The sequence below is a fragment of the Pholis gunnellus genome (assembly GCF_910591455.1).
Source record: "Pholis gunnellus genome assembly, chromosome: 17".
Classification (NCBI taxonomy): Eukaryota; Metazoa; Chordata; class Actinopteri; order Perciformes; family Pholidae; genus Pholis; species Pholis gunnellus.
In genome coordinates this window covers 18,584,640-18,612,636 of record NC_136544.1, presented here as the reverse complement: position 1 = coordinate 18,612,636, position 27,997 = coordinate 18,584,640, and the positions used below count along the sequence as shown (strand labels likewise).

Genomic DNA, 27,997 nt, shown 5'->3' with positions numbered 1-27,997 from the left:
GGTAACTCGCAGGCTAGTTGTTAACAGGAAGTGGAGAAATTCAGAGTCTTACAGTAATTCTGAAACATCTGAAAATAACGTTTTGTGTCTTTGCCCAGACTTGCACTTTAACATTTATGGAACATTTTCTCAGTTAAATAGAGAAATAAAAACCAGATTGTTACTTTCATTAAGACCTTTGTTATCAAAATGCAATACTGCCTAGAGTGTCTGTCTCCACTAGCGGCGATGCAGTACAGTGCCTTGCTCACCGGCGCCCCCTCTCTGTCTCCCATACACAGCACACTAATGACTTTGCCCTGTACACCGAGGCCATTAAGTTTTTCAACCACCCTGAAAGCATGGTTCGCATCGCAGTCCGGACCATCACACTCAACGTCTACAAAGGTGAGTGCCGGGAACACGCATGCGCACATGCTAACCACACACACACGTGTGTGTGTGTGTGTGTGTGTGTGTGCGCGCACACAAACGCTCCTGGGATGCTGGGACTGTCTACCGCCTTTCTATGTCCTCCTGTCCTCTTCTTGCTGCTGCTTCTGGTGCATGAGCATGACCAACAGGTAACTCTGTGACAAACACACACAACCTGCTTAGTTCTTGCTCTTAAATGTTTCATTGCTTTCGAATGGGTGCGATTTACCGTCATTCTAGAGTAAAAGAGGAGCTCTCTAAAAGCAGGATGTATTCCAAATGGTAGCTGTTTAAGCCGTTATTTAACAGACCTTTATTGGACGTTCTGCATTTAAAGTTGTACATTCCAATCTGAAATTATTCATAGCTACCTGGTGCTAGTCGAGGCATTTAAAGTATCAAGAGTGTGTCCTGTTTCTTTACAGTAATGCCATCTGCCATTACACACACGTCTCTTCTAATGATATCTCACAGAGCAACTCTACAACACAGACCAGAAATCCAATAAATATTTGCTCTGAACCAGACCGATGAAAGCTGTTGACCTCTAACACTCGGATGAAAATCTGTATAAATACTTGCAGTTCAGAATCTAAATACAGCAATATCTGACTGTAACCCTTGAATCTCCGCAGTCAGCCAGCAGCTGTGGGTCTAAATGCAGAAAATGATCAAATTAGATAAAAATACCATCTGTACCATATAATGTGCGACGTTTAAAGTAGCATCACCTCAACGTTCACTGATTTACTTACTTATTATAAAGGAACTAACTCTTCAGCAAGTCCATTCTAACAAAGTTGTTGAACTCTTTCCACCCAGAAATCAATAGCAACACGCAGGCCTTTTCAAAATAAGTGCACTATGAGTGCAGGAGCAGCACAACAGGACTGTTGCTTTGTGTCGGCCTCTGCTGCTTCTTCCTGCCGTCTCTTTGGGCTCTGAGCTGCTCGCTGTCGCTCCAGGGGATGCGGGTGGTTCAATTTAGCGGGTTTGGCTTTTTCTCCACACGTCATGCTTCTCTTCACCATGCATAACATTTACCTTCCTCAACATCCAGTCACCGCAACATGGTGTCCTGTCTGTTTAGCCCTGCATGTAACACTGCGCCATACAGCTGTGTGTGTTACATTGTCCATAAAGTCTTGATTCTGTAACTCCCAACAGTGACGCCATAACAGTTCGCTCAACTGACTTTAACCGTAGAAATACATGTGATGTATCACTGCTGGTCTGGTCCATGTGCTATGCTATAGTAAGGAATCTGTCAAAGAGGGAAGCATCATCTCAATGCAGCTGCTCTGACTGAGAATGATCAGGGGACCACACAGAACATCTGTATCCTGACGAACAGGCTGAGGCCCTGCTGCAACGGAAGCTATTCATTGCATTATGCAGTCAAATGTTCAAAGAACTTGTTCCAACAAACCCCTTGCTGATGTAGTTACTTTCCCGAAACGGGTCAGGATGTTGCAATGAAAACCATTTTAGCATAAAGTTCTGATCATCTCACGGTTTGATGCTTCCTACTGATTCCTGAAGTCATGCACTGCAACAAATGACAACCTGGAAAAGGGTTCGTCAAGATATTCAAATAGTTTGTTGGAATTTAATTATATAATGATTGTTACTACACTAGCCTTTTCTCTGGTAACTTGCTGTTTGTTTCTGTTGTTGACATGCTACACAGTGAGAAAGCAATGTGATATCCTGAATGTTTAAAATGATACGGTAACATGTAAACTCCTTTGCCAAATGTGCCATTGTTTGCAGTTTGTTAAAATACCTGTGGGGTCCTTCCCAACCTCCCCCCCCTTTACACACATTAACCCTGTGTCTGTTTTCCCTCTCCCTCCTCCTCCTCTTCCTCTCCTTGTCTCTCTCCTCCCTCTGCGTGCCCCATCTGCCTAACTCCAGTTTCATGTAAGTTGGTTCCATTCATTCAGTCTTTGTATTTCTAGGGCTGGGTATTGTAGAGACGTGTTGTGTTATTTTCTTTCTTTATACTGTTACCGGTTGTCCGTACAGTACAGTGGTGCCGATACAATTCTAAAACCAGTTTGGCATTCTGGCTTTTTAAACAGTAACCCACCAGTTTAGTATTGCACTCCTATAAAACATTAGACAGACTCACGACGGGCAGCTTACAAAAAGGAAAAATTGGTGCAGCAGAAATACCGTCTTCTATATTACATTTGGTGGGAAAAATAGCTGTAGTTCCTATTTACCTTTCTCTACTTGAATTACATTTTTAAAAAAGCATTTCTTGTCTTATGACAGCGAGTCACTGTGAGCTGAACTGGCTTTCCTCCTAATCTTACTCCAGTAGTATTCCCTTTAGATTGTAAACCAGCTCATGTACTTACTTTGACTTAGCATGGTTTGTTAATTTTCATAATTTGTCTCTTAACTTCAATGGTTTTGGTTCCTTTTTAAATCGTATTTAACGGTCACATTGTGGTGATTCTTTCACAGTGTGTGTACGTGTGACTGTGTGTGTGGTATTTGATACTTTTGGGCAGCCTTGGGAACCCAGATGTTAATCCTGACCCTTATCTCTGCAGTGGACAACCAGCACATGCTGCACTACATCCGAGATAAGACGGCGGTCCCGTATTTTAGCAACCTTGTCTGGTTTATTGGCAGCCATGTCATCGAACTGGACAAGTGTGTGCAGACAGACGAAGAGTAAGTGTCTTCTTATCGTTGTGTTTCTCACTGTGGCCTCTAGGGGTCAGGTACGGCTCTATTTTGTCTCCTCAAGGGAACGATGCTTTGTATACATTACATTATACTTTCACTTTTTCAATCACTGAATTCAGCCTTTACATTTTATTTTAATCAACTTTCAACTTAGAAGAAAGTGTGTTTTTCTTTTCGCTGCACACAATTGCAGCAAAAAGAGTCCTACATTATGAATCTGCACATACATTAAGATGCCGTTGTGATACTAATGTACACTAATCACGCAACATCTCAGTCTCTTTCTCTCTGCCTGTCTTTGTGTGCCAGACACAGGAACAGAGGGAAGTTAAGTGACCTGGTAGCGGAGCACCTTGACCACCTGCACTACCTGAACGACATCCTCATCATCAACTGTGAATTCCTGAACGACGTATTGACCGACCACCTCCTCAACCGTCTGTTCCTGCCCCTCTACGTCTACTCTCTGGTGATCCCTGAGACGGTACGTGACCCTCATGTCCAACTGAATTAGTTCACGCTGACGATAACCGGTTCTACGTGCTGCGCTTGTGTCCTATCAAAGATGCTTCTTCTATTTATTTTTAGAAAGATAAGCACATGACGTGTTTTAAAATGCTTTGGAAAATAACTTCCAGCGTTGACGGAAGGTGTAAGCACGGAAAATGTATTTAGCTTAACGTACAAAAGCACTTCTACGGTCCAGACTAGCTCTATGCTTTGTCTCTCATCACTCTCTTCAGTTTAATCTCATAATGCAGTCCACGATTCCTTTCATTTTCTTATATGTACTGCATATGTGTGACACTGACTGGTCTTTAATTGTTCTGTTTCTTTAGTCCGAAGAGCGAAAGATTAACCCTCAGGTGTCCCTCTACCTGCTGTCTCAAGTAAGCCACACACACACACACACACACACACACACACACACACACACACACACACACACACACACACACACACACACACACACACACACACACACACACACACACACACACACACACACACACACACACACACACGGATGTTATGGAAACTGAACTCAGAGATATTTCTGTAACTGAAAAAGAGTTTCAGCTACATTCGTGTTGTTTTCGTGCCTTTGCTTTACTTTTCTATGTAAGCTAAACCTGTCCAATGAAGTCCTTTTAGGGTTACTTTACCATACATCTTGTTCACATGTTCTTCATTTAATTCTTGTTTTTCAAGATGTTTTGGATTACCTTCTTAATTGTGTATGTCTGTGTGTTTCCCAGGTGTTTCTGATCATCCACTATCATCCAATGGTCAACTCCCTGGCTGAAGTTATTCTCAATGGAGACCTGTCTGTCTTCACCCCACAGACGGATATACACAGCACACACAAGAATACGGTAATGCACACACACACACACACACACACACACACACACACACACACACACACACACACACACACACACCTTGAACTTGCTGTATACACACACACACACACACAAGCACTCAGCACTCAGCACTCAGAGAACCATCAACAAAAAACACTTAATTTAAATATACGCCCACACACACAGCAGAGTGTACATTGTGATACAGGGTCACACTAGCATATACACATACACACAACAGAGTACAGCGCACAAACAAGAACATGCACACCTACGCAGGCAACCGCATGGACACACACACACACACACACACACACACACACACACACACACACACACACACACACACACACACACACACACACACACACACAGAGAGAGAGACTGGAGTTCCAGGAGTGCGTGTAGGTGGCTATGAGATCGCGGGCTCATGGTTTTCTCCATGAATCACCCACATCAAGGCAGCTATGCTAATTAGCTCCATAGTTTTTTCTTCTTTACATTTTTCAAGCAGTCTCTCCTTTCATCTTCCCCCCCTCGTCTAGGCCTTCCTTTCTCTTTGTGTTTTCATCTGAATGTTATTTCCCTTCTCACTTTGTTTCCTTCTCTCTCTATCTCTCCCTCGTCTGCCCCTTATCTTCCCCACCTGACTCCCCTCACCTCTCTTTTTCTAAATCTGTCAGCCTCCCAGTTTCTTCTTCTCCCGTGATTCAGTTTCTCTTCTCACCCCCTCCCCCTCTCGCTTTTCTTCATTTGTTGACCATCTGTTTGTAAAGTCAGGTGGGTGTGCTGAGCTAGTGAGCGTTTCTGAGAACTCTTGTGGTTATTCTTTGTGCTGTGTGCGTGTGTGTGCACTAGACCTGTGGCTGTTGTAAGAAGCAGCCCACCTTTTCAGTGAATGTGAGTTGAGGCGTGAAGTCTTAAAAATGTCGGTCTACCACAACAGGAGGCAGCCAGACCCAAACTAGTAGCTGCCAGCTATTCACTCAGCTGTGCTTTTTCTCTGCATCTTGAGGACTTTAAAAGCGCCACATGTTGCATTTTTAAACGTTAGTCGAGCAGTTTCCCAAAGATTAGAGAAGTATAGTGTTCATAGTAAATATACTGTCCAGGCCATTGTCATGGTCTGGATTTTAGGATATTCTAACAACTGAAATAAACCAGAGAAACAGACTTGAGATGGCTTTACTGTCATGTGTTTTTTAGACAGGTCATCCCGCCCATTGTCTGTTTTACTTCCTGTGTTCACTTTATTTATTGATCAACTTGCAACAGGAGCTTTGATGGCCGGCCTCCCTCAAAGGCACCACAGAATTTTGACGAAGCACGAAAGACTCTTTGATTTATTGTGGGAAAAGCCTTTGATTATTTCCGATAATGCCTGAGACATAAGGTGTACAGAAGTACTGTTTTTTTTTTACATGCATGTTGGGTTGTGGATATGAATTGTTTCAGCCACATCAGATGGAACTCTTGGTGTGTTATTGTTTGATTTATTGTAGATGAAACAGACACAGTGAAGCATGGGCTCCGTTTCTGTGCAGGTGGTCAAATGGTTCTTCCTGTTTGTCTGTGATGTGGCAGGAAATTAGGTCACATGATGGAACACTGACAGAGCTGGCTCACCTAACCCAAATCTCTTTCCTGGAAGTGTTTTTTTCTCTCTCTCTCTATTTTGTACACACGTTTTTCTTGCAAGTGCACCAGTTAGATCCGTTTGTGTGGCGTTTATCTTTCAAAAACACATGCAGCTGTTTTAAGTTGTGTGCATCTATAAGAATATCTTTGCCCTGCAAATGGTGCTCTATTTTGTTGTGCTGCTAGGTGTTTGTGTAGGTTTGCCTTACACGCTTGGTGACCTCCATCAATTTCTCAGCATAGGCTCTGAGTGTGAGCGGTTTACCAGAACATAGTCAGCTAACAGGTGCAACACACACACACACACACACACACACACACTCTCTAAAGCTAGTCTGTGGTTTATGTCTGACAGCGAGCAGACACACCGTGTTCTTAGCAGCGAGTACAGAACAATGCTAAGTGCTCACACTCCCCGAGTGATACAGATATCAATGTTTTCGTTGGCTGGCTTTAGGAAGGATTACAGAGGCGTGTCTAATTGTTCTGTGTAAATGAGTTGTTGAGGCTTTTAGATTTATGCTTTAGGGTAATGGTTTTAAAAATAGGTTGGACTTGATCTGAAACACAAGCCATTTACAACACATTTTAGTCTTTAATGACCACAGATGTGTTTATTGCTTATAAAACCATCTTCTCCTGTCATGAGAACATGGAAAAAAAAGCCTGAGAGAGGATGTAGGGGAGAGGGAATCAAAATAAATACTTCAGCATTCACTATCATCTAGCAATGAATAGGTTTAGTCAAAGAATAGCACTGAAACATGAAGTCTAACTTTAGTTATTTATTCATGTGGCTCACTGCTCCTTCCAGTAAATGTGTATTCTGAGAAAGAGCAGCTGTTTGGGCATGTAGGAAGGATGGGCATGCGTGTGCGTGTGCGTGTGCGTGTGCGTGTGTGTGTGTTCCTATGGCTTGACGTGTGTTCGGTGGTTTGTGTTAGCGTATGAGGTGAAGTGAAATAGGGCCACCTAGTTTCAGCGTGATACCTGATCCTCTTCCTCTTTATCGTCTTCAACAAAGGCAAATCGTTTTTCTACAAATGAAACCACTGAAGGCAGGTTTATTTTGGTATTCAGTGGCTTTTTATTTTTGACGCACCATTGGGCTCTCTACAGTATCGATCTTATTTGTCTATTTGGATTAAACGAGCTTCATCATGCTTTTTCTTCAGCAATGGAGTCTTGGCGGTTGAGTGCATTACTTAATTCCAGGTCATTCTGAAGCTCTCCACAAGTGGCTCTTGGCTCTTGGACAACTCTTCTGATAATTCTTTTCACTCCTCTGTCACAAATCGTGCGAGGAGCACCTGGCCATGGCCGGTTTATGGTGAAATGATGTTCTTTGCACTTCCGGAACAGTGCTCACTGGAACATTCAGAAGTTTAGAAATCCTTCTGTAACCAATGCCAGCTGTATGTTTTGCAACAATAAGGTTGCGGAGGTCTTGAGAGAGCTTTTTGCTTTCACCCATCACGAGGCCCACGGATCACCTTCAAGATTTGAAGACTGTTTGTAAGGAAGAATGAGCCAAAACCCCACCTGAGCAATGCATGCGACTAGTTTCTCCATACAGGAAGCTGTCATTACCAACAAAGGCTTTTGTGCAAAGTATTAAATACATTTCAGTGCGCGTGTTCAATACCGTTTCTCTGTCATTCCATTTTATTACACATAACTTATTTCTGAACTTATTAGTTTGGTTGTCTTTGTATGTTTGGATTACTTGGGTTGTTACCGACATCTTGTTCATGTCAATGGCACCTTTAGAAATATACTTATGTTCAATACTTATTTTACCCGCTGTACATACACACACAGGCAAATGAGTACATGCACAAACAAAGTACAATTGCAGTCATTCAAATGATTTTATTTGACATCACAATATTCAGGCACGTTTTTGTTCGTGGTGTTAGAAGTGCACTTTTCAGGTTTGCCTGAATTAGTAATGAACTCGTACTGCTGATGCGTCAGTCCTAGTCCAGCATGGTCTGCTGTAGCCGCCTTGTCTTTAAATGCATCCCTCCTCTGGCCTCGCACACAGTGATAACCATGCTGACCTGTGGTTGTTATGTGGTCCATAAACGTGTGGTTCTTCTTTTTTACGGTAGGTCAGTGCTGACATCTCTTCTCAGCATCTTATCTTCGCCAGCTGTTTCCTGTGTGCATGAACTGCAATTTGCTGTACATTTGAGGGCCATATGTGAGAAGCGGGTTACTTCTAGTTCCAGTATGGCCTCACCGACTTGGCCTCAAAGCCAGTTATTGTGTGTGTGTCAAAAGTTCATTTTCTCTGATGAAGTGTATCTGGGAGGAAGAGGCTTTTGTGTGTTATCAAACTTTGATCAACAAGATAGTGCTAGAAGGATTTACTGTAAGGCTTGGTGGTTGTGAGCATGTGCGATAAGATTTAGGCACATCCGTTATTAGTCTTTTTGTGTTTATGTGTGTCTATTTTTTTTTTTTCATGCCCTTCTGCCAGTAAAAGGTGGCAGAGATGTTGCTGCCTGGAAACGGGACAGTTTTTTTTTTCTTCTAGGTATCCTGTGCGTTTACTTCAGAATATCATGAACTGATTAAATACACCTGTTTTCTTTATCTCACTTGTTTTGAACCATTTTCTGTTCTGTATTCAGCACATACTGGGAGGTTTGGTGCTGTGTTGCCACCGTATATGTTAAAAACCACAAAGCAAAGTCACAGAACGGCCAATGCTTTATTTGAGCTAAAAACAAATTTGAAAGGACATCGTGGACTTTCATGATCACAAGAATGGATTCAGACAAAATGTAGAGTTGATAAGATAATACCGTGTGAGTGTCACTTCCAGACATGTGAGTTCCTCCCCCTCTCACACCCTTGCCTCTCTTTCCTTCTCTAAACCTCAGGCCAGTGCAGGAGGTGTGCGTCGCTTCACCAAGCCCTCGGAGTCTCTGGAGCGCTCCCTGGAGCTGTCCCGCCATCGCGGCCGCAAGAGAACTCAGAAGAGGCCAAACTACAAGAACTTGGGCGAGGAGGAGGATGACGAAAGGCCTGGGGGAGGAGGAGGAAGTGGAGGAGTAGAGGAGGGCTGGGACGATGACGGCAGAGGCGGAGAAAGGGAGAAGGGAAAAGGTACAGAGGGAGGAGGAGGAGGTGGGAGTTCTAAGGGAAGCAGAGCGAGTGGGGAGACGGCGGAAGGTGAGTGTGTGTCTCACTGGACACAGCAGTACAGGGCTGTGTTTCTCAGTTTTTCTTTACTGCCATCAATCAGACGTAGTCTCCCATGATGCACCTTGGTTACCCATCAGCCACCACAGCAGCAGCCCTCGTCTCAAAACAGAAAAGAGAGAAACTAACTCCTTAAAAGACTGAATAACGAACATTTTTCTTTTCCTGTAACTGTTTTGCTTTTTATTTTTTCTTAATTTAGTGTGCGCTTTACTGTTACGCTCATCTTCATGCATTTACTGTTGCTTGTCAAATTCACATTGGACTGTGCAGCCTCTTGCTCAGCAGAAAGATATTTCTAAATGCTTAAATCCTGAAAAGGGAGTGTTAAAAACAACAAATGTCATAGTATTAAAATTTAGGCTAAAACATTGCAGGAGACAAACGGCAGAAAGAAAGTCCATTTAACCAAAAATTCCTCTTTGGATAGTTTTGAGATGAGGCCCCCCCCCCCCCCCCCCCCCCCCCCCCCCCTCTTTAGGCTGCTTCCCCACTGACCACAGCCGACTGTCCATTTCCACGGTGACACACCATCCATCCTGTGCGCCTCACCTCTCCGCCTGTCTCTCACTCCTGCTCTGTGTGCATGTGTGTGTGTGTGTGTTTGTTAGTATCTGAGTATGTTTGTGTTATTTTAAAATGTCACCATTTAACTCATCTGACATGATTCCTTCTTTACTTTGAGTGAACCGACTCTGTTTGCAGAGTCTTAATGCAAACACATGGCACACAATTGTGCACACAGCCTGCGTTTTAACACAAATGACATCGTGGGCTGCAGAGGAACGGATAGTTTCCAAATGACACACGCATCATTCGTGGTGGAAAGATGACGCCCACCCTATTTAACCGATTGATAATAAAAGAGATAAAATAATAAACCTTTTGAAGGATAAATGGTTACTTGTGAGATGCTAAAAATCATTGATTTAAATATTCTTGCATTTCAATGCATCGCATTGCATTGAAAAATCAGTATTTTGTTCCTAATCAATAGCAGCAGACACTGATTGGCTCGTCTTTGCCGTCTTTACACATTTAAGATTTTTTAACTAGAGAAGGAAGCACAGCAGACGTTACATTCATATTCACTGGTGACAGTAGCTCATTTTTGTGTGATGTGAATGTTCAAAAATACATTTAAAACTTTTTCACATCTATGGATATACCAGTAAGTAGGTACAACGTGTGTGTGCGTGTGTGCGTTCACACAGAGATCGAGATGGTGGTGATGGAGAAGTGTAAAGTGTCGGAGCTGACGGAGCAGAACACCACTGATGAGGAGAAGACCGCTGCAGCCACCCGCACACACACTCAGAGGAGCAGGTACACTCACACACACAGACACACACTCAGAGGAGCAGGTACACACACACACACACACTCAGAGGAGCAGGTACACTCACACACACACACTCAGAGGAGCAGGTTCACACACACACACACACACACACACACACACACACACACACACACACACACACACACACACACACACACACACACACTCAGAGGAGCAGGTACACTCACACACACACTCAGAGGAGCAGGTTCACTCACTCACGCACACACACACACACACACACACACACACACACACACACACACACACACACACACACACACACACACACACACTCAGAGGAGCAGGTACACACACACACTCAGAGGAGCAGGTTCACTCACTCACGCACACACACACACACACACACAGAGGAGCAGGTACACTCACACACACACACTCAGAGGAGCAGGTTCACTCACTCACGCACACACACACACACACACACACTCAGAGGAGCAGGTACACTCACACACACACACTCAGAGGAGCAGGTTCACTCACTCACGCACACACACACACACACACACTCAGAGGAGCAGGTACACTCACACACACACACACACACACACACACTCTCAGAGGAGTAGGTACATACACACTCAGAGGAGCAGGTACACTCACACACACATACACACTCAGAGGAGCAGGTACACACACATACACACTCAGAGGAGCAGGTACACGCACATGCATATCTGAACTAGACGTGGAAATAATGACTAAAAAGGGAAATAACGTGTTAATGGACTGATGAAATCCTGTCTTTCTGCAGACCGTTCTTAGACATGGTGTACAGCGCCCTCGACTGCACCACCGATGACTACCACGCCCTGTTTGTCCTCTGCCTGCTCTACGCTGTCTCACACAGCAAAGGTTGGCCTCTCTATTCATTTCATTGGGTTGGTTGTCCGTATAGAATTTTTCATTGCAGTTCTTTTACCGGTCTGCTTACTTTCTGTCAGCCACTGCATTAAGAAACATTGCAACAGGCAACAGGCAGCACAAAAGGTCTCATTTACAATGTTTTTGTTGTCACGTTTGAAAATGTCTGCACACTACTGCTTACATTTCTATAAGCAGGACTGACTCAGCAGAACTGAATACATCTGGTTCATTTCTGAGGCGTCTTTGACACAGAACTCTTCATTTCCTACTTTGCATTTGATCAGATTTGTTTCAATACACACTCTGTTGTAGCCAGATGTACCTAATAAATTGGCAACTCATGCATTCTAATACAACAATCATGCAGAAGTCCTACCTTCACAAAGGTTTACAGTGTTCCGTTTCTATGCCTCCTCGTCGATGATAGCCGTGCAACAGGCATTATGTGTTTGGGTTGTCCGATTTTTAATTATGACAATTTCACACAAATGTCTAATAGTGATGACATTTTGGACAAACATGGATGTAAACTTCAACATGACTGGTTGGCGGAAGCATACAAATACAAGGCAGTAACTGTTTTATAGAGGTTTTAATTTAACTCTATGGAGGATGAAGTTAGTGGTACTGTTGAATTGTGTTATACTAACAGGCATTTCTATTTTGTCCACCCTATTTATATGATTGAGAGGCCAAATAACATGAAAACCTGACTGTATAATGTAATACAGAATTACATGTATGACCATTGAGCTCCTCTCTAAAATGGAGATGTATACGTTGTTTCCCTGCCCGTCTGTCTGCAGGTATAAACCGAGATCTTCTGGAGCGTCTGCAGTTACCAGTTCCTGACCAGGAGAAGAGTTCCTACAGCCTGGTGCTGGTAGAGAGACTGATCAGAGCAATGAGTCAGGCAGCGCAGCCAGGTAACACACACACACACACACACACACACTTTATCCATTATGCATGCCAGTGTGATTAATATGAAATTACTAATTTAACATATGCTGTGCCACACCTGGCAAGATGAACATACGAGCATGGACGCTTTCCAGATAAACACATTTTACACGTGAATGGAAATGTTGTAAATATTGTTGGATGTGTAACTCAAAAACCACACGTTTTATGAACATATTTTGCTCAATTAACTACATATTAGATATTAACGTCGTACACACTGTTCCATACAAACTTTGGCTTTGTTGAGCTAATTCGGAGAAAAATGTCCTCATTACTTATTCATATATTTCTCTTGTGTGTGTGTTTGTGTGTGTGTAGATGGTAAAGTGCGTCTCGCTACCCTGGAGCTGAGCTGCCTTTTGTTAAAGCAGTCTGTGCTGTCTGGAAACCGCTGTATAATCAAAGATGTGCACCTGGCCTGCCTGGAGGTACAGCACACGCTAACATGTACATGCTACACTCACATGTAAACTTATCAGAGCCAGCAGGTGGGAAGTTGGAACTTGTTCCATTCATGTAGCTGCAGGGTTTTATGATTATGACTTAAGAAATGTCTCAGCAGGGACGAGCCGGACCACCTTTTCTCTTCAAACCTCACATCTCAGCTGATTAGCCGTCCTCTCCTCCTCGTTGACTCCTCTTCCTCTCTTCTCTTGTTACCCGCCCCGGCTTCCACAGCACTCGGTTTTTCTTTCTCATTCTTCTGGGAATTTTATTGTTTTATTGTTCCACTCACTTCAGGGTAATCCTCCACATCCTCTTTTCTCTGCAGTCCTCTTTTCTTTCTCAACGGAGGCTTCAGGAAGTAGTTGCACTACTGCTTATGTGATGCTTTTTGTCTGAATTTTCATTTTTGAAAAGAAACCACGTCTAATGTGAGTTTAAAAGTGAATTGAAACCTGACGTGGTCATTTTAAAGGCCATGTTTCACCTACTGGTATCAGACGCATCACAAGGGGTTTCTGCTTGAAGAATGTCCCTCCTCTGACACAGTTTAATGTTAACGAAGCTGCTTCTTTGGCTGCAATGGTTGAGGGGTTTTCCAGGAATTAGGATCATTATTTTTAGTCTCAGTTTATTTTGCATTACTGGCTTCTGGCTCTCTTCTGTGTGCAATCCAATGACACAATGACACAATGATTAAATGATTAAAAACTGACCTCACTGACCATGAAATAATAATTCTGTTGCTATTATTTGTAGTTGACCCGTATGCTGCTGATTCCCTTTCTGTTCTGCTGCTGGGAAATAGCTGACTAGTCGTATTACTAATCTCTGACAGGAAAACTGTCCAGATTTAGTTTATTTAGTGTTAATCACACAGGGCTTCACATTGTTGGAGGATTACTGGATGCAAACGCACTTTCATTCTACCATCACTGCAGGAGGAAGACTGTCTGTCCTTCCTCCAGCTCTCTGACACTTGATGGGAATAGAATAACCAGGGAGGCATGTACTGCTGTTAAAGGAAAGGGCCTTGCATAAAACAGCACAGGAGTGAAATCGGATCCAATTCCTGTTAAGTGTGTGATTCACTAGCAGTTGAGGTGTGACTCTTTCTCAGGAACAGACCGGACATAAGATTCACAGTAGTTAGAGATGAGGTTAAGTAGTACTTCACAAACAGATTGTTGTACTGAATGAAGTACTGGAGCATTCCAATGTATTTTATTCCTCTATTATTCATTATTTATTTAGCAATAGTTGGCAAGGCAGAAGGAAGGTGTAATATTAATAGTAGTAGTATAAAGAGCGGCAAAATATGTGAAGGGATTAGGTTAAGGTGGATGAATGGATTCAATTTAGGAATTTGTATTATTTAATTTTATTTATTAATAAATACATTTTGTTGTCATTGTTTTCAGTTTGGTTAGTTTTAGGACAAATAGGGAGCCTGGGTGTGAATGTAATGTCAGCGTCTGACACCTGGTTGCTAATAGCATCTGCCATAATTGTAGATCATCATTTTGTGTTTGCAGGGTGCTAGAGAAGAAAGTCTGCATTTACTGCGGAGATTCTACAAGGTGAGAGTGAACAGCAACACACACACACACACACACACCACTAACCTACATAAACATGAGCGCTTCTCTCCCATCTACCCACACACACATATACATATATATACTCTATATGCACACAAGAAGGAAGGACAAACTGAGCAGCAACAGACAGCTGGAAACAAGCAGACTGACGCCGGCCAACAAATGATATTAATGTCATATATGTTTGCATTCTTCTGACTGCCCTGCAATAGGATTTCAGCTGACAAGTCATAGCATGAAAAACTGTTGCTGCCTCTGCTGAGACAGGCAAGCAGACAAGGAAACAATAATTTAGGGAGAATAATGAGGAAACGATCTGGTGTTCCAGCCAGTTCTTCTTGAGAAACGTGTATCAACAATGGCTGAAGCATCTACCCGTTCAGTCTCTATTGTCTGTGTGTGTTCTACTTATTAGAACCAAGACCATTTCCCTGAAGGTGTAATAGGTAAAAGTGAAAGTGTTTCCTGCATACTATACAACTTCAAATGTATACTCGTAGGCAAAGTGCTTTCTGTGCTTTCTGTTTCCCTTTGAGTGTCTTTGGATATCAGTTTTGGAATCAGTCACAGGAGTTGAGTTTTGCTGACTTTCACACAATTCAACCAAGTGGACGTCAAAGAGACGCAGAGCGTTCTGTTCCAGCATTCAGGGAAATACTCTTAATATGAGCAAAAGAAGCTTCCTGATCGGTAAAAAGAGATGATGGTTGCTCTCAGTTAGCTATTGATTCTCAACTGGTGATTTCAACAGGTTGAGAGTTTTAAATGATTTTTAACTTCCTCTCAAACATCTACAGGATACAAAAAGATTCAGAATCAGTGAAACAATAGAGCCCTTCTAGGGTTTTTTTTCAAGAAAGTGGAAGTTTGAATTATGAATCTCATGAGATTAAATGTTGATTTGATTAAAGTATATTTGGATGAAACAATAAAGTGATTAATCTGAAATGAAACCGGAGAAACCATTGGATGTTTTAATTGGGTGATCATTAAAATATCTTAAGTGCTTCCTAATGTTGATCTTTACTCAGTTCATTTTCATTTTTTTATCAAACAATTACATTTAGCACCGCATTCAAGAACACTTTGAAATTCTCTGTTGAGTTGCCTCACTCCAGTAAATATGTTATTGAGCTGATCTATATATCTATATATATGAATTATTGGTGTGCTGGCTTCTTTGTTTATTTGGTTTAATTTTACCGTGATAAACAACATTAATTGATCATTGGCCTTTTTTTATTCTATTCAAGATATTAACCTCTCTTACTTCTAGTTTCCGTTTTGACTTGAGTGGATTTTAGCCGAGACGTATCACTGTGTGGTTAGATGAGCACGCTGAGCTGATGAGGAGTAGATACATATCTCATAAACACATAAACAATCACTGTCCTGTAGGCTAAGCTGCTCAACTCTGCATGTCCAAGCAACTCGTCTTATCTGTCCAGCACTTCCTGTTTTGGTTCACGTCATCATTTGGCTGATAGGGCGTCCTTTAAGAGTTCCTCTCCCTCTCCAGGGCTCATTTATGCGGGTTATGTGCTGGAACACACGGCAGATAAGTAGGATTTGTGCACAGAGCTGAGGGTGTCATGTTTGGAGAAAGAGGCCCTGCGACAGCTTCAAATCTCCAGATCACAAACGGTCTCTTTTTAATAAGTCACTCGTGTAATGCGTGCAAGAGTAGATGAATGTGGTAACACTGCGAAGCTGCAGATATGACCAACGCAAACAAAATGGTCATGAACAGCTCGCTGTCCACAGAAAACTATATTATCGGAACAAATCGTGAGAGTGTCGATGCTTCCATTCACTGGAGCACAGATGAGTCAGCTGAGTGTATGATATTGACATGATATGAGTCATATCCTATGATGAAGTGAAGGAAAACATGATACAGGGATTTTTTTGTGGGGGGGGGATGTTTTCAGGACGGAGCCGTAGCTTGTTGAGTATCATCAGTTTGAATCCACAGAGAATTTATACATGTGTGCATTAACATTCTTCTTTTTACTGGCATCATGATTAATGAGACAATTCCAGACCATAATGAGGCCTGATTTTAAATAATTATAATTAAGAATTTAAGAACAAACCAGGTATTTATTATTAATACCTCCTGTGATATACATATACACTGCTCTTAGCTCCATTCCCATGTTTGTATCTGTATCTCTACTGTCACGATGAAATGGAAAGGCCATGCACCAACATGTAACAGTAGAACAGTGTGTGAATGGGTTTTACTGTTGTTAGTGTTCCAGGATGATGCCAAAACAAGAAAATGCGTAAATCAGTGGGTATGCATGATGACTAAGATGTGTTTATAATTCAGACACAGAAGATGCATTTGCTTATTTCTGCTCTGCACACACACTTCTTATTGTTTGAATGCATCTGATGCTTTTACTGCTGAAGCTCTTTAATTAACCACACATTTGAATCATGTCATCACAGGGCGAGGACATCTTTCTGGACATGTTTGAAGATGAGTACAGGAGCATGACGGTCAGTTAGCCTTCACTTGATATGTTTCAAATATGCTCTTGGTGTTGCTTGGAGCTTGTCTGTACTCGTGCACGTGTGTATGTTGCAGAGTAAACCGCTGAATGTGGAGTATCTAATGATGGACGCCTCCGTGCTGCTGCCCCCCACCGGTACCCCTCTGACTGGTATCGACTTTGTCAAGAGGCTGCCCTGTGGAGACGTGGAGAAGACACGCAGGGTACGTCCACTCGTTCACCGGAGCTCAGTCCAAACTGTACGTAACCCTGACCTTTTTAAAAGCCAGGGCTCTCTAATACAACAAGTTGTTAGACTCGTGGAAAGTCAGGTCTTATTGTTTACACTGTACCACGTAGCAGATGTAACTCGCTTTGCATTCCTTTGGTTTTGTGTTTCGCAACCATGCTGCAAACACAGATGACATCAGCATGGCGGCACTCCAAAGCTCAGATGAAAGATAGAACGTAAACCGTTCTAGTTTGTGTGTTTTATGTGGGACCTCTCCTCTCTCTCTGCACAGGCGATCCGTGTGTTCTTCATGTTGAGGTCCTTATCGCTCCAGCTTCAGGGGGAACCTGAGACGCAGCTGCCTCTGACCAGACCAGAAGACCTTATCAAGACGGATGACGTCTTAGACCTCAGTAAGTCACGCACAAAGAAACAGAGGCATACTGTACACTTTACCAAACCCAGACCGCTTCCTACAGGACACTTGACAACGTGCTGATTTCTTTAATCATTTTTACACTTTTGGTAAATGGAGTCAAACTTCAGGGTGGGACACTATGAAATTCTAAATTAAGTGTAATTACTGCAATAAAAGTATAACCACAGAAAGTTCAGCAAAGATAGTTACAGACGCGTCTCTCTCTTTGTCTCACACACTCGCTCTCCCTGTAAAAGACGGCGTTAGATTGACAGCACAGACATGTGAGCGCCGTCCTAACGATACACGGACACGCATATGCAAATGTTCACAACCACAACGACAGAGTAGAGCATACAGACGCACTTGCAACAAGTGTGTCTGCACACAGCTTCCCACACTGAGATAACCTGAACGATCGGCTCTTACTGTACACAGGTGTGGAGTTGATGTTGTGGAAACTTGCATGTGGTTAGCTCTGCCTTGCAGGATATCACAAGTACTGCAGAGTTTTTGTTTTTTTGTGCTTTTTTTGCTGATGTGCATATATGCTCTTGTGGTTCTAAAGTTGTGACTAATGTTAAAACAAATATAAATATGCAACGTTTTGCCGTCTCAACCTCACAGCCGTCCACTTCTCCGTGACTAAAGCTAGGCTGCAACTCAGCTACCGAACGTGTTGTTGATGTCTTTGTTTAAAAGATAATTTCTAACACACGGGATATACCTGGTTTGATTTTTATGTCTGTAATATGATTACCAACAAATCCCATGGAAACACCCAAACTACAGGAAGTTGAGAGGTAAACACGACCTCAAGAATTACGAATATAATTAAAGATGTACTGAGATATATAAATAAATAGTAGAATTAGAGCTGCACGCAGCATTGATCGGGCCTTATCCAGAGGTAGATGACGTGTTTGACACGGTTATATTACTGGTTATAGTATGTTTGTTACAACTTAAAAATGTCAATGTTACTGATATAATCTAAATGACGGAATAGAATATATACCACTTTACTCATATCGTTCACACTGAAGGAGACGAAAGGAGCTAAAGAGCAGACAGGACAGCCTCCTCTCTTCTTTGAAATGAGCCTCTTCCCTCATTGAAGTTCATTTTGACAAGCAGAACATCTCAGAAAGAGAGTACGGTTCACCACAAATTCCCCAATGTGTCACACGGTATCTATATTCGGTGTATCTAATGATGCAAGCAAAGAAAGTTTTCTTTCCTCTTTCACACTATCTTGCACCATCTTTTTTTATTCTACTTTTCTTGGTTTTGTACTGATCAGTAGCATGACGTCAAGATGAACATTTAAGAAAATGACACTTTTTGTAAAAGATATTACTTGCACTGCACTTTGAAATGATTAAAGTGGAGGTAGGTGTATCATTAATATCACTTCTTAGAATTAAACACAAAGAGAACAGTTCATTGTAAATTCCTCTGGGTGACTGCGCAGTGATGACTGTACCGTCTGTGGCAGCGATGGCCTTTAGTAGTTATCATATCATCTGTGACGACTGAGCTGCAGTTTCGGTACTTTTTGGAAACGCCGTTTTCAGAAGGAGTAAAGATTTAAACCCGATGAGTGGATCAAACCAATGACAACACTGAGCCTTCAGATACTGAGACGCTTTCTGTAGATGTGTCAATGGTTGTGTGCTCATTTGTTTCTGCATCAAAATATTATATATTAATAGATGTCATTCATTGTCTTCAGACTACATGAAACGGTCGTAGTTAACTGTTATCAATAACTGACCTAGTTTGAATTCTTAAGAGACTTTCCACTTCTGTGATTGATGTGTTTTGCGGGGTAAAAAAATCATTTGACTAACAGATGGAAACGTATCAATTTGAAACCGAATGTCTCCCTGCAGCTCCACTTTCAAATCTAACACAGCAGTTGAAACTGCGGCTGTCTTTTCGTAAATTCCAAATGCCTGTTGAAAGAGTCTGTGGCAGATATAGGTTCATGAGCTGTAATATTAAATGTGGAATTACTTCCAGTCATTTTCTGTCACTTGAATGAATACATCATTTTAAAGATGCTAAACTTTTGCCTCCACGGCTGAGCTGGGGGCTAACGGGGCTAACAACGTCAACAGTGCTGACAGAGCTTGCAGTGTTTACCTGAGGGTGAACCAGAGAATGGGCGCTACGCTTCTCGATGACGCCATTGATCGGGACATAGATCAAAGATCATTTAACTTTACCCATGTATAGTGAAAGAAAAACTCAACCCCACATTGGGGTTTCCTTTGTTTTCTAATTCACAGTCAATCTCACTTGTATAAAAGTGACTAAGAACACTCTTACAGAGTGATTCTGGAGAGAGGGAGTTTTTTTTTTATCGTGGGTTGGGGAATTTAAACCTGCAACCTTCCAACCACAAACTCCTTTCTCTGACCAATAGGCTGCCACCGCCTCCAGTTCACCACATCATCGGTTAGCTGCTGTTGAATCGCAGAACATTTGCTAATGTCAGTACCTGTATATTGTGTCAGTGGAGTCGTAGTATTTGTGGTTTCAGAGATTGTCTTGCAAGCGGAAGGTCATGTTGCATTCCCATCAACTGAAACATCAAAAGTGTGTTTAAGGAAGTGTACCTATTCTTTGCTGCAAACGTGTGTGTGTGTGTGTGTGTGTGTGTGTGTGTGAACCACAAAGACTAATTGTCAGAATGTGCAAAAATTCACCTTTTGAAGAATCTGACAACACTGATTTTATGTGTTTTATATGTTTCTAATGAGCCGTGACCCGTTACGACGAAATACTCAAGAATACACTGGAGTCATGTGTTCTTTTATCTTCTAGTACAGTCACTCCATTGTTTACCTTCTGTAATGTTTGTGCAATAGGCAGGTTATTAAAGGTAAGTGGTTAGCCTCAGGGAATACTTGCAGGGTGTTGACCACTTAGAGAACTACGGCTGCTCTTCCTGTACTGTGGTCTGAACAGCTTCAGTCACATCACGCTCGTAGTGACAGAGAGTGTCTCACTTCTATCTGAAGAATTCAGAAGAATTTCAGCAATAAAGAGCATCGGCAACACCAATGCTGAATGGTTAGTGATGTACACCTGTCCTGATAAATGGAACCGATGACACAGCAGTACGCCTTCACACACTGAAACTGTGGCTGCAAATGTTTTTTTGTGAGGGGGAGGGAGTCTAAAGATTCACCTGACTAATAGATGGAGACACTAGAAATCGAAGTGAAACCGTCACTTGATTGGCAACTGACTTGGTTTCAGTGAGCTCATAAATCGGATGACTTTCAAGCCTTTTTTTATTATCAAGTTGACCCGCCCCCGCCCCCGCCCTCTGTAGTCAGAAGTTAAGTCGACATTGGGGGTGGAAGGTGTTTTTTTCTGCAGCTGGTCAGGGGATTCAAGTTATTAAACTTCCCCTAATTTCTCTGTCCATTCTGCTGCCAGAGTAAATCGGGGACTACCTCTACAGCTGCAGGTACTTTACCCTGCTCACTGTTTCGGTGGGTAAAGTCAAGTTCCTGGTAACTCCCGGTGATCTTTTAATGTGACATGTATGATTAACACCACAAGCCGCCAGCTGTGAAACTATAAATAGTGTGACCTCTGTACTGAAACGGCTACTTGAATGAGCAAAACTTCACACTAATAACATTAGTCACATACTGGTTTAATGTTGGATTAGTCAGGATTCTTGAAAATGGAAAATTTAAGGAACCAGAGAGCTTATATACTATAAAGTGGAAGCGACATGAATAAGAGAAGTTTGTCGGGGGGGGCTTTACATCAGTGGGTTGTTACAAGTTTACATTTAGAGCCAGTGACAGAGGCTGATAGTAAAAACCAAACCAGTGGTGTCAAAACGGGTCATCATCAGTTCCACATTTCTTGCAGAAAGGTTTTGTGGTAAACTGATGTGGGCTCATCTGTTCTTCATCCTGCTAGACGTGTGGGAGAGAAGCGTTCTCGGTCCTTTCAAGTGTGCGTAGCGGTCTGTCCGTTTTGGACCGGCTGTGTGCTCCTGTCAAATACCTGCAAAGAATAATTACCGTCCCGTCAGACTCTGCTGTACTTTGTGTTGAGTGCTTTACGTGGAAAACGTGTACTTCCAGTCTGTGTTGTGTAACCCTCGGCCGAGACTATTTACCATCGACGTCTGGAACATCGTCACGGTCCTCATCTTATCTCAACCTCCAGACAGCCAGGGACTCTGATACCAAACCATGACAACACACAAACCATGCATTTCTACCACAGTGCTAAATCCTAAAAGTTGCATGTTAACCTGGTAAAAAATGATACCTAGCATTTAGCTTAAAGTAGCGCTGTGCCTAGAGTCGGAGTTAGTCCAGCCTCAGTAGAGCTGTAGGGTGGGCCTGGGCCTGCTAAATCCTGTTCTACATTATTTACATTACTAAGTGTAATTATTTGAACCGTCAACGGATCATTCCTGTACTTGCTGTACACTCTTAGTCTTGTCATCTTATGCAAACCGCATATTTCATGTCTGTTGAGTTTGGAGCCTTTGTCCCAGCAGGTGATATTGTGTTTGCTAAAGATCACAGACGCACCTGAGGCGTCTACTCGGCCATACCTCGACTCGATTCACATTTACTCTCATTGTCTGCCCCCTTCTTTCAGATAACAGTGACTTAATAGCCTGTATGGTGGTCAGTAAAGATGGCGGCCAGGCCCAGAGGTTCCTCTCTGTAGACGTGTACCAGATGAGTCTGGTCGAACCAGAAACCAAGCGCCTCGGATGGGGTGTGGTCAAGTTTGCTGGCCTTCTGCAGGTAAGAGAAAAGGGGGCGTGTCCACGTCTGTGGATGTGTCTTTGTGCCGAAGAGTGAGGTGTGAGATGTTCAGTCATTAAAACCAATAATTCGTTTGTGTTCCTCCTTTTTTATTTTTTGTCAGTTTTTATGACTATTTCCACTTCCCTCTATCTTTCATATCTTTTTTTCACCAGAAAAACACTAGAAATAATAACCGCAGAGATCTTCCAGTAACGTGCTTTACTGTCTCTTCTGGGTACTTTGACGAGTGTAATCATGTTTAGTCTTGCTGCGTCAGTATGGCAACAGATGAGTTGAGTTGATACTGAATTTCATTTTTCTAAAGAAATTCAGAAAAATGAATTGCATAATAGATACAGTAAGCACAGCTGTTGTGAAATGGATCTACAGCAGTGTAATTACAATGTTTCCTGTGTATTTTGAATCCACATGACGTAAGCTTTTCTTCCTTTTTCTGCTTGATGAATGTCACTTTAACTATTGTTAGGGTCTGAACTTATGAATGCCGCTAAAGTCAAAGTTTATGTTCCATTCATCTGTCTCTCAACTCTACTCTCCATGTCTTTGTCTTCCTGTTTTCTTCTTCATCTCTCTTGACGCTCTCCCCTGCTCTTTGTCCCGCCTCTCGACAGGACATGCAGGTGTCTGGCGTGGAGGACGACAGCCGAGCGTTGAACATCGTCATCCATAAGCCCAGCGCCAACCCCCACGCCAAGCCCCTGCCCATCCTGCAGGCCAACTTCATCTTCGCCGACCACATCCGCTGCATCATCGCCAAGCAGAGGCTGGCCAAGGGTCGCATCCAGGCCCGACGCATGAAGATGCAGAGGATTGCAGGTGAGTGGACAGGAAGCCATGATCAGATGGTCGGTATGACCCTTTTTCCTCACAGAGGCGGGAAGTGTTTAATTTAAGTTTTCTTTTTTTAAAGAAATCACGTGAGGGTAAAATAAAATAACTCTTAAAAACACAATTAAAAAAAAACACAATTAGAAAACAATGTTATTTAAAAGAAGAAAATGACAAATCACTTAAATTTCCTTCACTTTACTAAATTTAGAAGTGAAACTACTCTCTAACAGAAGTGACAGCGATTCTATTTATGAAGAGCTTCATAGCAACAGTCATTTCCCTGAATCAGTCCTTCCTCTCTGTTCATTCAATTCTACTTAATCAATTAATACACATTTTAAATGACTTCCTCCTCCTCCTCCAGTCCCTTTGTACTGTAAACACTCATGGATTTACCCACCAGCCACTTGTACTTCCCTTCCCGACGGTCTGGTTCTTTAGAAATACACACAAAAGTAATAGAGTGAAGGAGGATGTGCACCCTGCCCAAATAACCTCTGCGTCAGATTCTCTCAATGACTACACGGTCACATATACAAAAACATTTGTACATATACAAAAACATTTGTATATGTATCGTTTAAACAAATACAGTGGACAGGATAGACGGGATGTCCGCTCAAAGTTTGATTCTTTTCTCTGTAATTTCACACGAAGTCCCAAAGGTTCACCTGCAGTGATGCTGTGTTTACATCCCTCTCACGCTCTCCACTCCTCTGCTTGCAGCTCTGCTGGACCTGCCCGTGCAGCCCAGCGCAACAGAGGTGTTGGGTTTCGGTCAGACGGCCAACGCTTCACCCAGCGCCCTGCCGTTCCGGTTCTACGAGCAGTCGAGGCGGTCGCCCAGCGACCCCACGGCAAATAGAGCGGTCTTCGCCTCCGTGGATAAAGTACCAGGTGACGCACAGATAACCGGGCTCCACTGCCGACACGTACTGCTTTAGCCTATACAGATCCAGAACCTCGTCTCTTCATGCTTCTTTCTCCGCTTTAAATCTAGACATTGTAAACTCTTAACAAGATAAGTAGCGGAGCGCCTGTAGCCTGGATCTGAAGGATCATACAAACATCAGTAAACTCGTTCCCGCGCTCCACACACTGAATACTTAATGACAAATTAAAAACATGTGTTGGAGAAAACCTTGTCAGACCTTCAGATCGAGACAGCAGGTGGAGATGGGTTTGTGATTTGATCTTTAGTGGAGCTCTGAGGAAACAAAGATTTAGAGGCTTTGTGTAGAAATAAGACTCCTGAGAATACATACTTGCTTAATTCATGCATTTCCATTTATGTTGCATACCATTTGCTATAGTTCTACTGTAGTTTCACGTTGTGTAGCCTTGTCTGTTGGTGAAAAGGACTCTTTGTTTGTCTCAGCAAGGAAACGTGCTCCATTTCTGAAGTCCAGGCTTCATCACAGTGAGAATGAAAGCTAGCCAATGAATTTATAGCCACTTAGGTCAACAAAAGTCCACATGTTTTCATCTAAAGGAAGGTTTTTCTGATTAGTATTAATGTGCAGTGTGCTTTGGATGAATTGCAATAATATTTTAAGTTTGTTTACAGACATTTGAAGTTTATATCTTTCTTTAGAATCAAACTAATTTAGGAACACGCATAAGCAAACGTGCACATACTGCATCTGCCACACACGTCTCTTACTGTAGGTATAATGAGCTATGTGTCTATATACTGTGTGCCACACAATCATTCAGACTACATGTGGTGAGGGGGAGATCATTGCCCCAGCCATGGTAACACATGTCTATGTTCCTGTGCGCCATCTCCAGGTTTTGCCGTGGCTCAGTGTGTGTCGCAGCACAGTCCCTCGCCCCTCTCCTCCCCCTCGCCTCCCTCCAGTGGGAGTGGGAGCACAGGAAGATGCGACTCTGTCACTGCGAGCACTATATCAGCTCAGAGCCCCACAGGTAGCTCACACACACAGTACATCCACATTCCCTCAATACAGAAATAAAGAGGCACAACAGATTCTTGGACTATGATGTAAATCAATCATTTTTGGGAAAGTAAAATTCAACTTGAAAAAATAAACGACCGGAGTAGCATGCTCTTTATGGAGCTGAGGTGTGGTCCACACAGTATATCTGCACTATACAGCACACACATACGTCTTTTACACATGTAGAGCATTGGGTGTAACTATGGTACATATTTACACTCGCCACGAAAACCACAATAGCTTGCAGAGTGGTGTCAGTTGAGCTGTTGGTAGAGAAGAAGTAGGACAGGGACACTGTGTAACCGTCACCCCATGCAAATAAGCAGGCGAGGTAGTTTGGTACCGGGAAACTTGAAAAGGAATGTTGAAGAAGCATGTCGATGAGTAGTGAGTCTCCCCCAATGCGAGCTAAACCGATTCAAATAGCATTAATACAATGTCTCTGACATCTCGATCTATACGTACTAATAAGCACACTAACCGCTCTCTGCTCAGAGGACGCAATTAAGCAAACCTGCTTACGCTTTTCCTTGATTGGGCTGCTGAGCAGCTGATCTCTTGACAGTAAATCAACATCTTATGAACCCTCAAAACAAACAAGGATGTGTCATGTGTTTACCTTAAAATACATAAAGTAGTGGACTGAAATGAATAGGCCCTTTTCACAGCAGCTGTTTTTTTATACATGTCCTTGCAGGGTAAACACGTGTGTGATTAATAATTACTTATGTCCAGGGCTCTGGTATTGAGCATGAATGACTGACATACTACAAAGAGCCGACAACCAAGCAGTCACCAAAAACACGTATTTTTAGGGAGCGCAGCGTCGTGAAAAGGCAGAAAGACACAGACGCAAATAAAGCGTCCCGTGTATGTGTTGTTTCTTTGTGAATGTAAATCACACGTCTTACCCTCAGAGTACCTGTTACACTGGTTTACACCTAAAGGGGATGTGGGACATCTGTCACTCTCACCTGTACACGAGTGAACTGAAACCCAGAGCAGGTGAACGTTAAGGTTGAGTTCTGTGAGGGATTAGTTTGATCAGATGAAAAGGGTTCCTTATGATCGTGGGTTTTTAAGCTTTTTATTGTTTTTTACAGACTGTTGCATATAAGCTGCTACGAGTTGCTTGGACTCATCACAGTTAATAAAGTCAGTCCCAAGTGTTTTACGTGTTCAGGCTCTGCTCTTTGGTACGGAGTGTGTTTGTAAAGACAGGAAGTGTTTTCATACACTGGCTCAAACCTGAAAGTCTTCATGACTGCAGCTAATCGGTACCAAATGTAAAAGAGCACATCACAAAAGAAACAATATTCTACAGCTGAAACATTTTCACTATGACGAACTTAACACACGAGTGTTTTCAGACGGTCTGCATCATTTCATTCACTCGTCTTTCTTTACACGCTCTCAGGGAACTGTAACCCTTCATCCAGTGGTTTGTTCTAACTTTGTACATCTGACATTGCTGACTGTAAAACGGTTTTGTTGTATCTTTCACACTGCACCCTTACACTCTAACAATGTAAGTATGCTCACACAGTAGTTTACATTGTAGTTCATAGCTTATTCAAACTATGCTGCTGCTGTTAAACCACTAGTACACCTGCTGCTGCTGCTGCTGCTGCTGCTGCTGCTGCTGCTTGTTTCACATTCACTGAGTCCACCTTGTTCCTCTTCTTCCTTCCTAGAAGCTTTCTGCACTGAATTCCTCCCTGTTAGAAGGGATCTGCTCATTCTTTACTCTATAAACAATGAAAACGAGAGGAGGGACTTGGTGAACACACTGTGCTGGGTTACTCATCAGCCTGTCTGTCTGTCTAATTGCATGGCTCCCACTGATTGTTAGTTATTTAAGTTTAGATACAAGTTATTTTCTAGGCAAAATATTTCTGAATTCAGACTTACGATGGTGCATTTACTGTGTTTTCTCACTGTGCATCAAATGCACGCTACACGTTTTACCCCTTTAGATCATCTCTTTGTTTAAGAGAAGCCACATCATTTCACAGCGGGGCCACAGTGAGAATCCTTTAGAAATGAGTGTTCCTCTGAGTTCACCTGCCTCGCTTTCTCCTCTAGATGATGGTACGTTCTTGGAGCACACCCCGCCCTCCCTCTCGGGCGGAGAGGGGGAAGGAGGAGGTGGAGCAGTAACGCTAGTCTCCTCTGCTCCCTCGGCACCAGTCACAGGCCTCGCCCCGAGCCTCACCCCGTCGTCCCAGCCCACCATCTCCCTCCTCACGGACGGCGACGCGGAGGCGCTCAGCGTGGAGTCGCTCACGCTGCTGCCGCCGGCAGACTCGCCGCACCTGCACCCCTGTGCCAGCCACACTTCCACAGCGCACTCCCTCCAGAGAGCAGGCGCCTCCATCGCAGAGGAGGAGGAGGAGGGGGAGGGACATAGGAAAGGTGAGCAAAGAGATGAGGAGCAGCTGCCAGAGGAAGAGGGGTCGCCCACAGACGAGACGGTAAAAGAGGAAACCACAACAACGGAGTTGGTCACCCCCACTGACGAGGAACCGGAGGCGGAAGGTGAAGACGCTCCTCCAGAGGTGAATAGAGACCAAGAAAGAGACGACTCAGCGGAAACGGAGGATCCAGAGATGCACACTGAAACACCAGACTCTCCTGAACTGGATTAAGCAACAC

The 27,997-nt window shown here is 43.0% G+C and overlaps 1 protein-coding gene across 4 annotated transcripts in view; it reads left to right on the top strand.

Moving 5' to 3' along the window:
* The window catches only part of clec16a (C-type lectin domain containing 16A), a 32,336-nt gene extending 4,339 nt beyond the window's left edge, over positions 1-27,997 (top strand). Inside the window, exons 5-23 of one of the 4 annotated variants that reach the window (XM_079177637.1) lie at positions 282-387; positions 2,979-3,102; positions 3,427-3,601; positions 3,957-4,007; positions 4,377-4,493; positions 9,014-9,239; positions 10,550-10,661; positions 11,453-11,553; positions 12,372-12,491; positions 12,850-12,959; positions 14,511-14,555; positions 17,034-17,084; positions 17,173-17,301; positions 17,602-17,722; positions 22,375-22,526; positions 23,162-23,366; positions 24,108-24,278; positions 25,173-25,310; positions 27,428-27,997. In XM_079177637.1, coding sequence (XP_079033763.1) covers positions 282-387; positions 2,979-3,102; positions 3,427-3,601; positions 3,957-4,007; positions 4,377-4,493; positions 9,014-9,239; positions 10,550-10,661; positions 11,453-11,553; positions 12,372-12,491; positions 12,850-12,959; positions 14,511-14,555; positions 17,034-17,084; positions 17,173-17,301; positions 17,602-17,722; positions 22,375-22,526; positions 23,162-23,366; positions 24,108-24,278; positions 25,173-25,310; positions 27,428-27,990 — 2,817 coding nt within the window. In that variant the 3' untranslated portion in view covers positions 27,991-27,997. Of the gene's footprint in view, positions 1-281; positions 388-1,007; positions 2,338-2,978; positions 3,103-3,426; positions 3,602-3,956; positions 4,008-4,376; positions 4,494-9,013; positions 9,240-10,549; positions 10,662-11,452; positions 11,554-12,371; positions 12,492-12,849; positions 12,960-14,510; positions 14,556-17,033; positions 17,085-17,172; positions 17,338-17,601; positions 17,723-22,374; positions 22,527-23,161; positions 23,367-24,107; positions 24,279-25,172; positions 25,311-27,427 lie in introns of those variants that run through there. The other 3 variants (XM_079177636.1, XM_079177639.1, XM_079177638.1) reach the window with 3 other exon arrangements.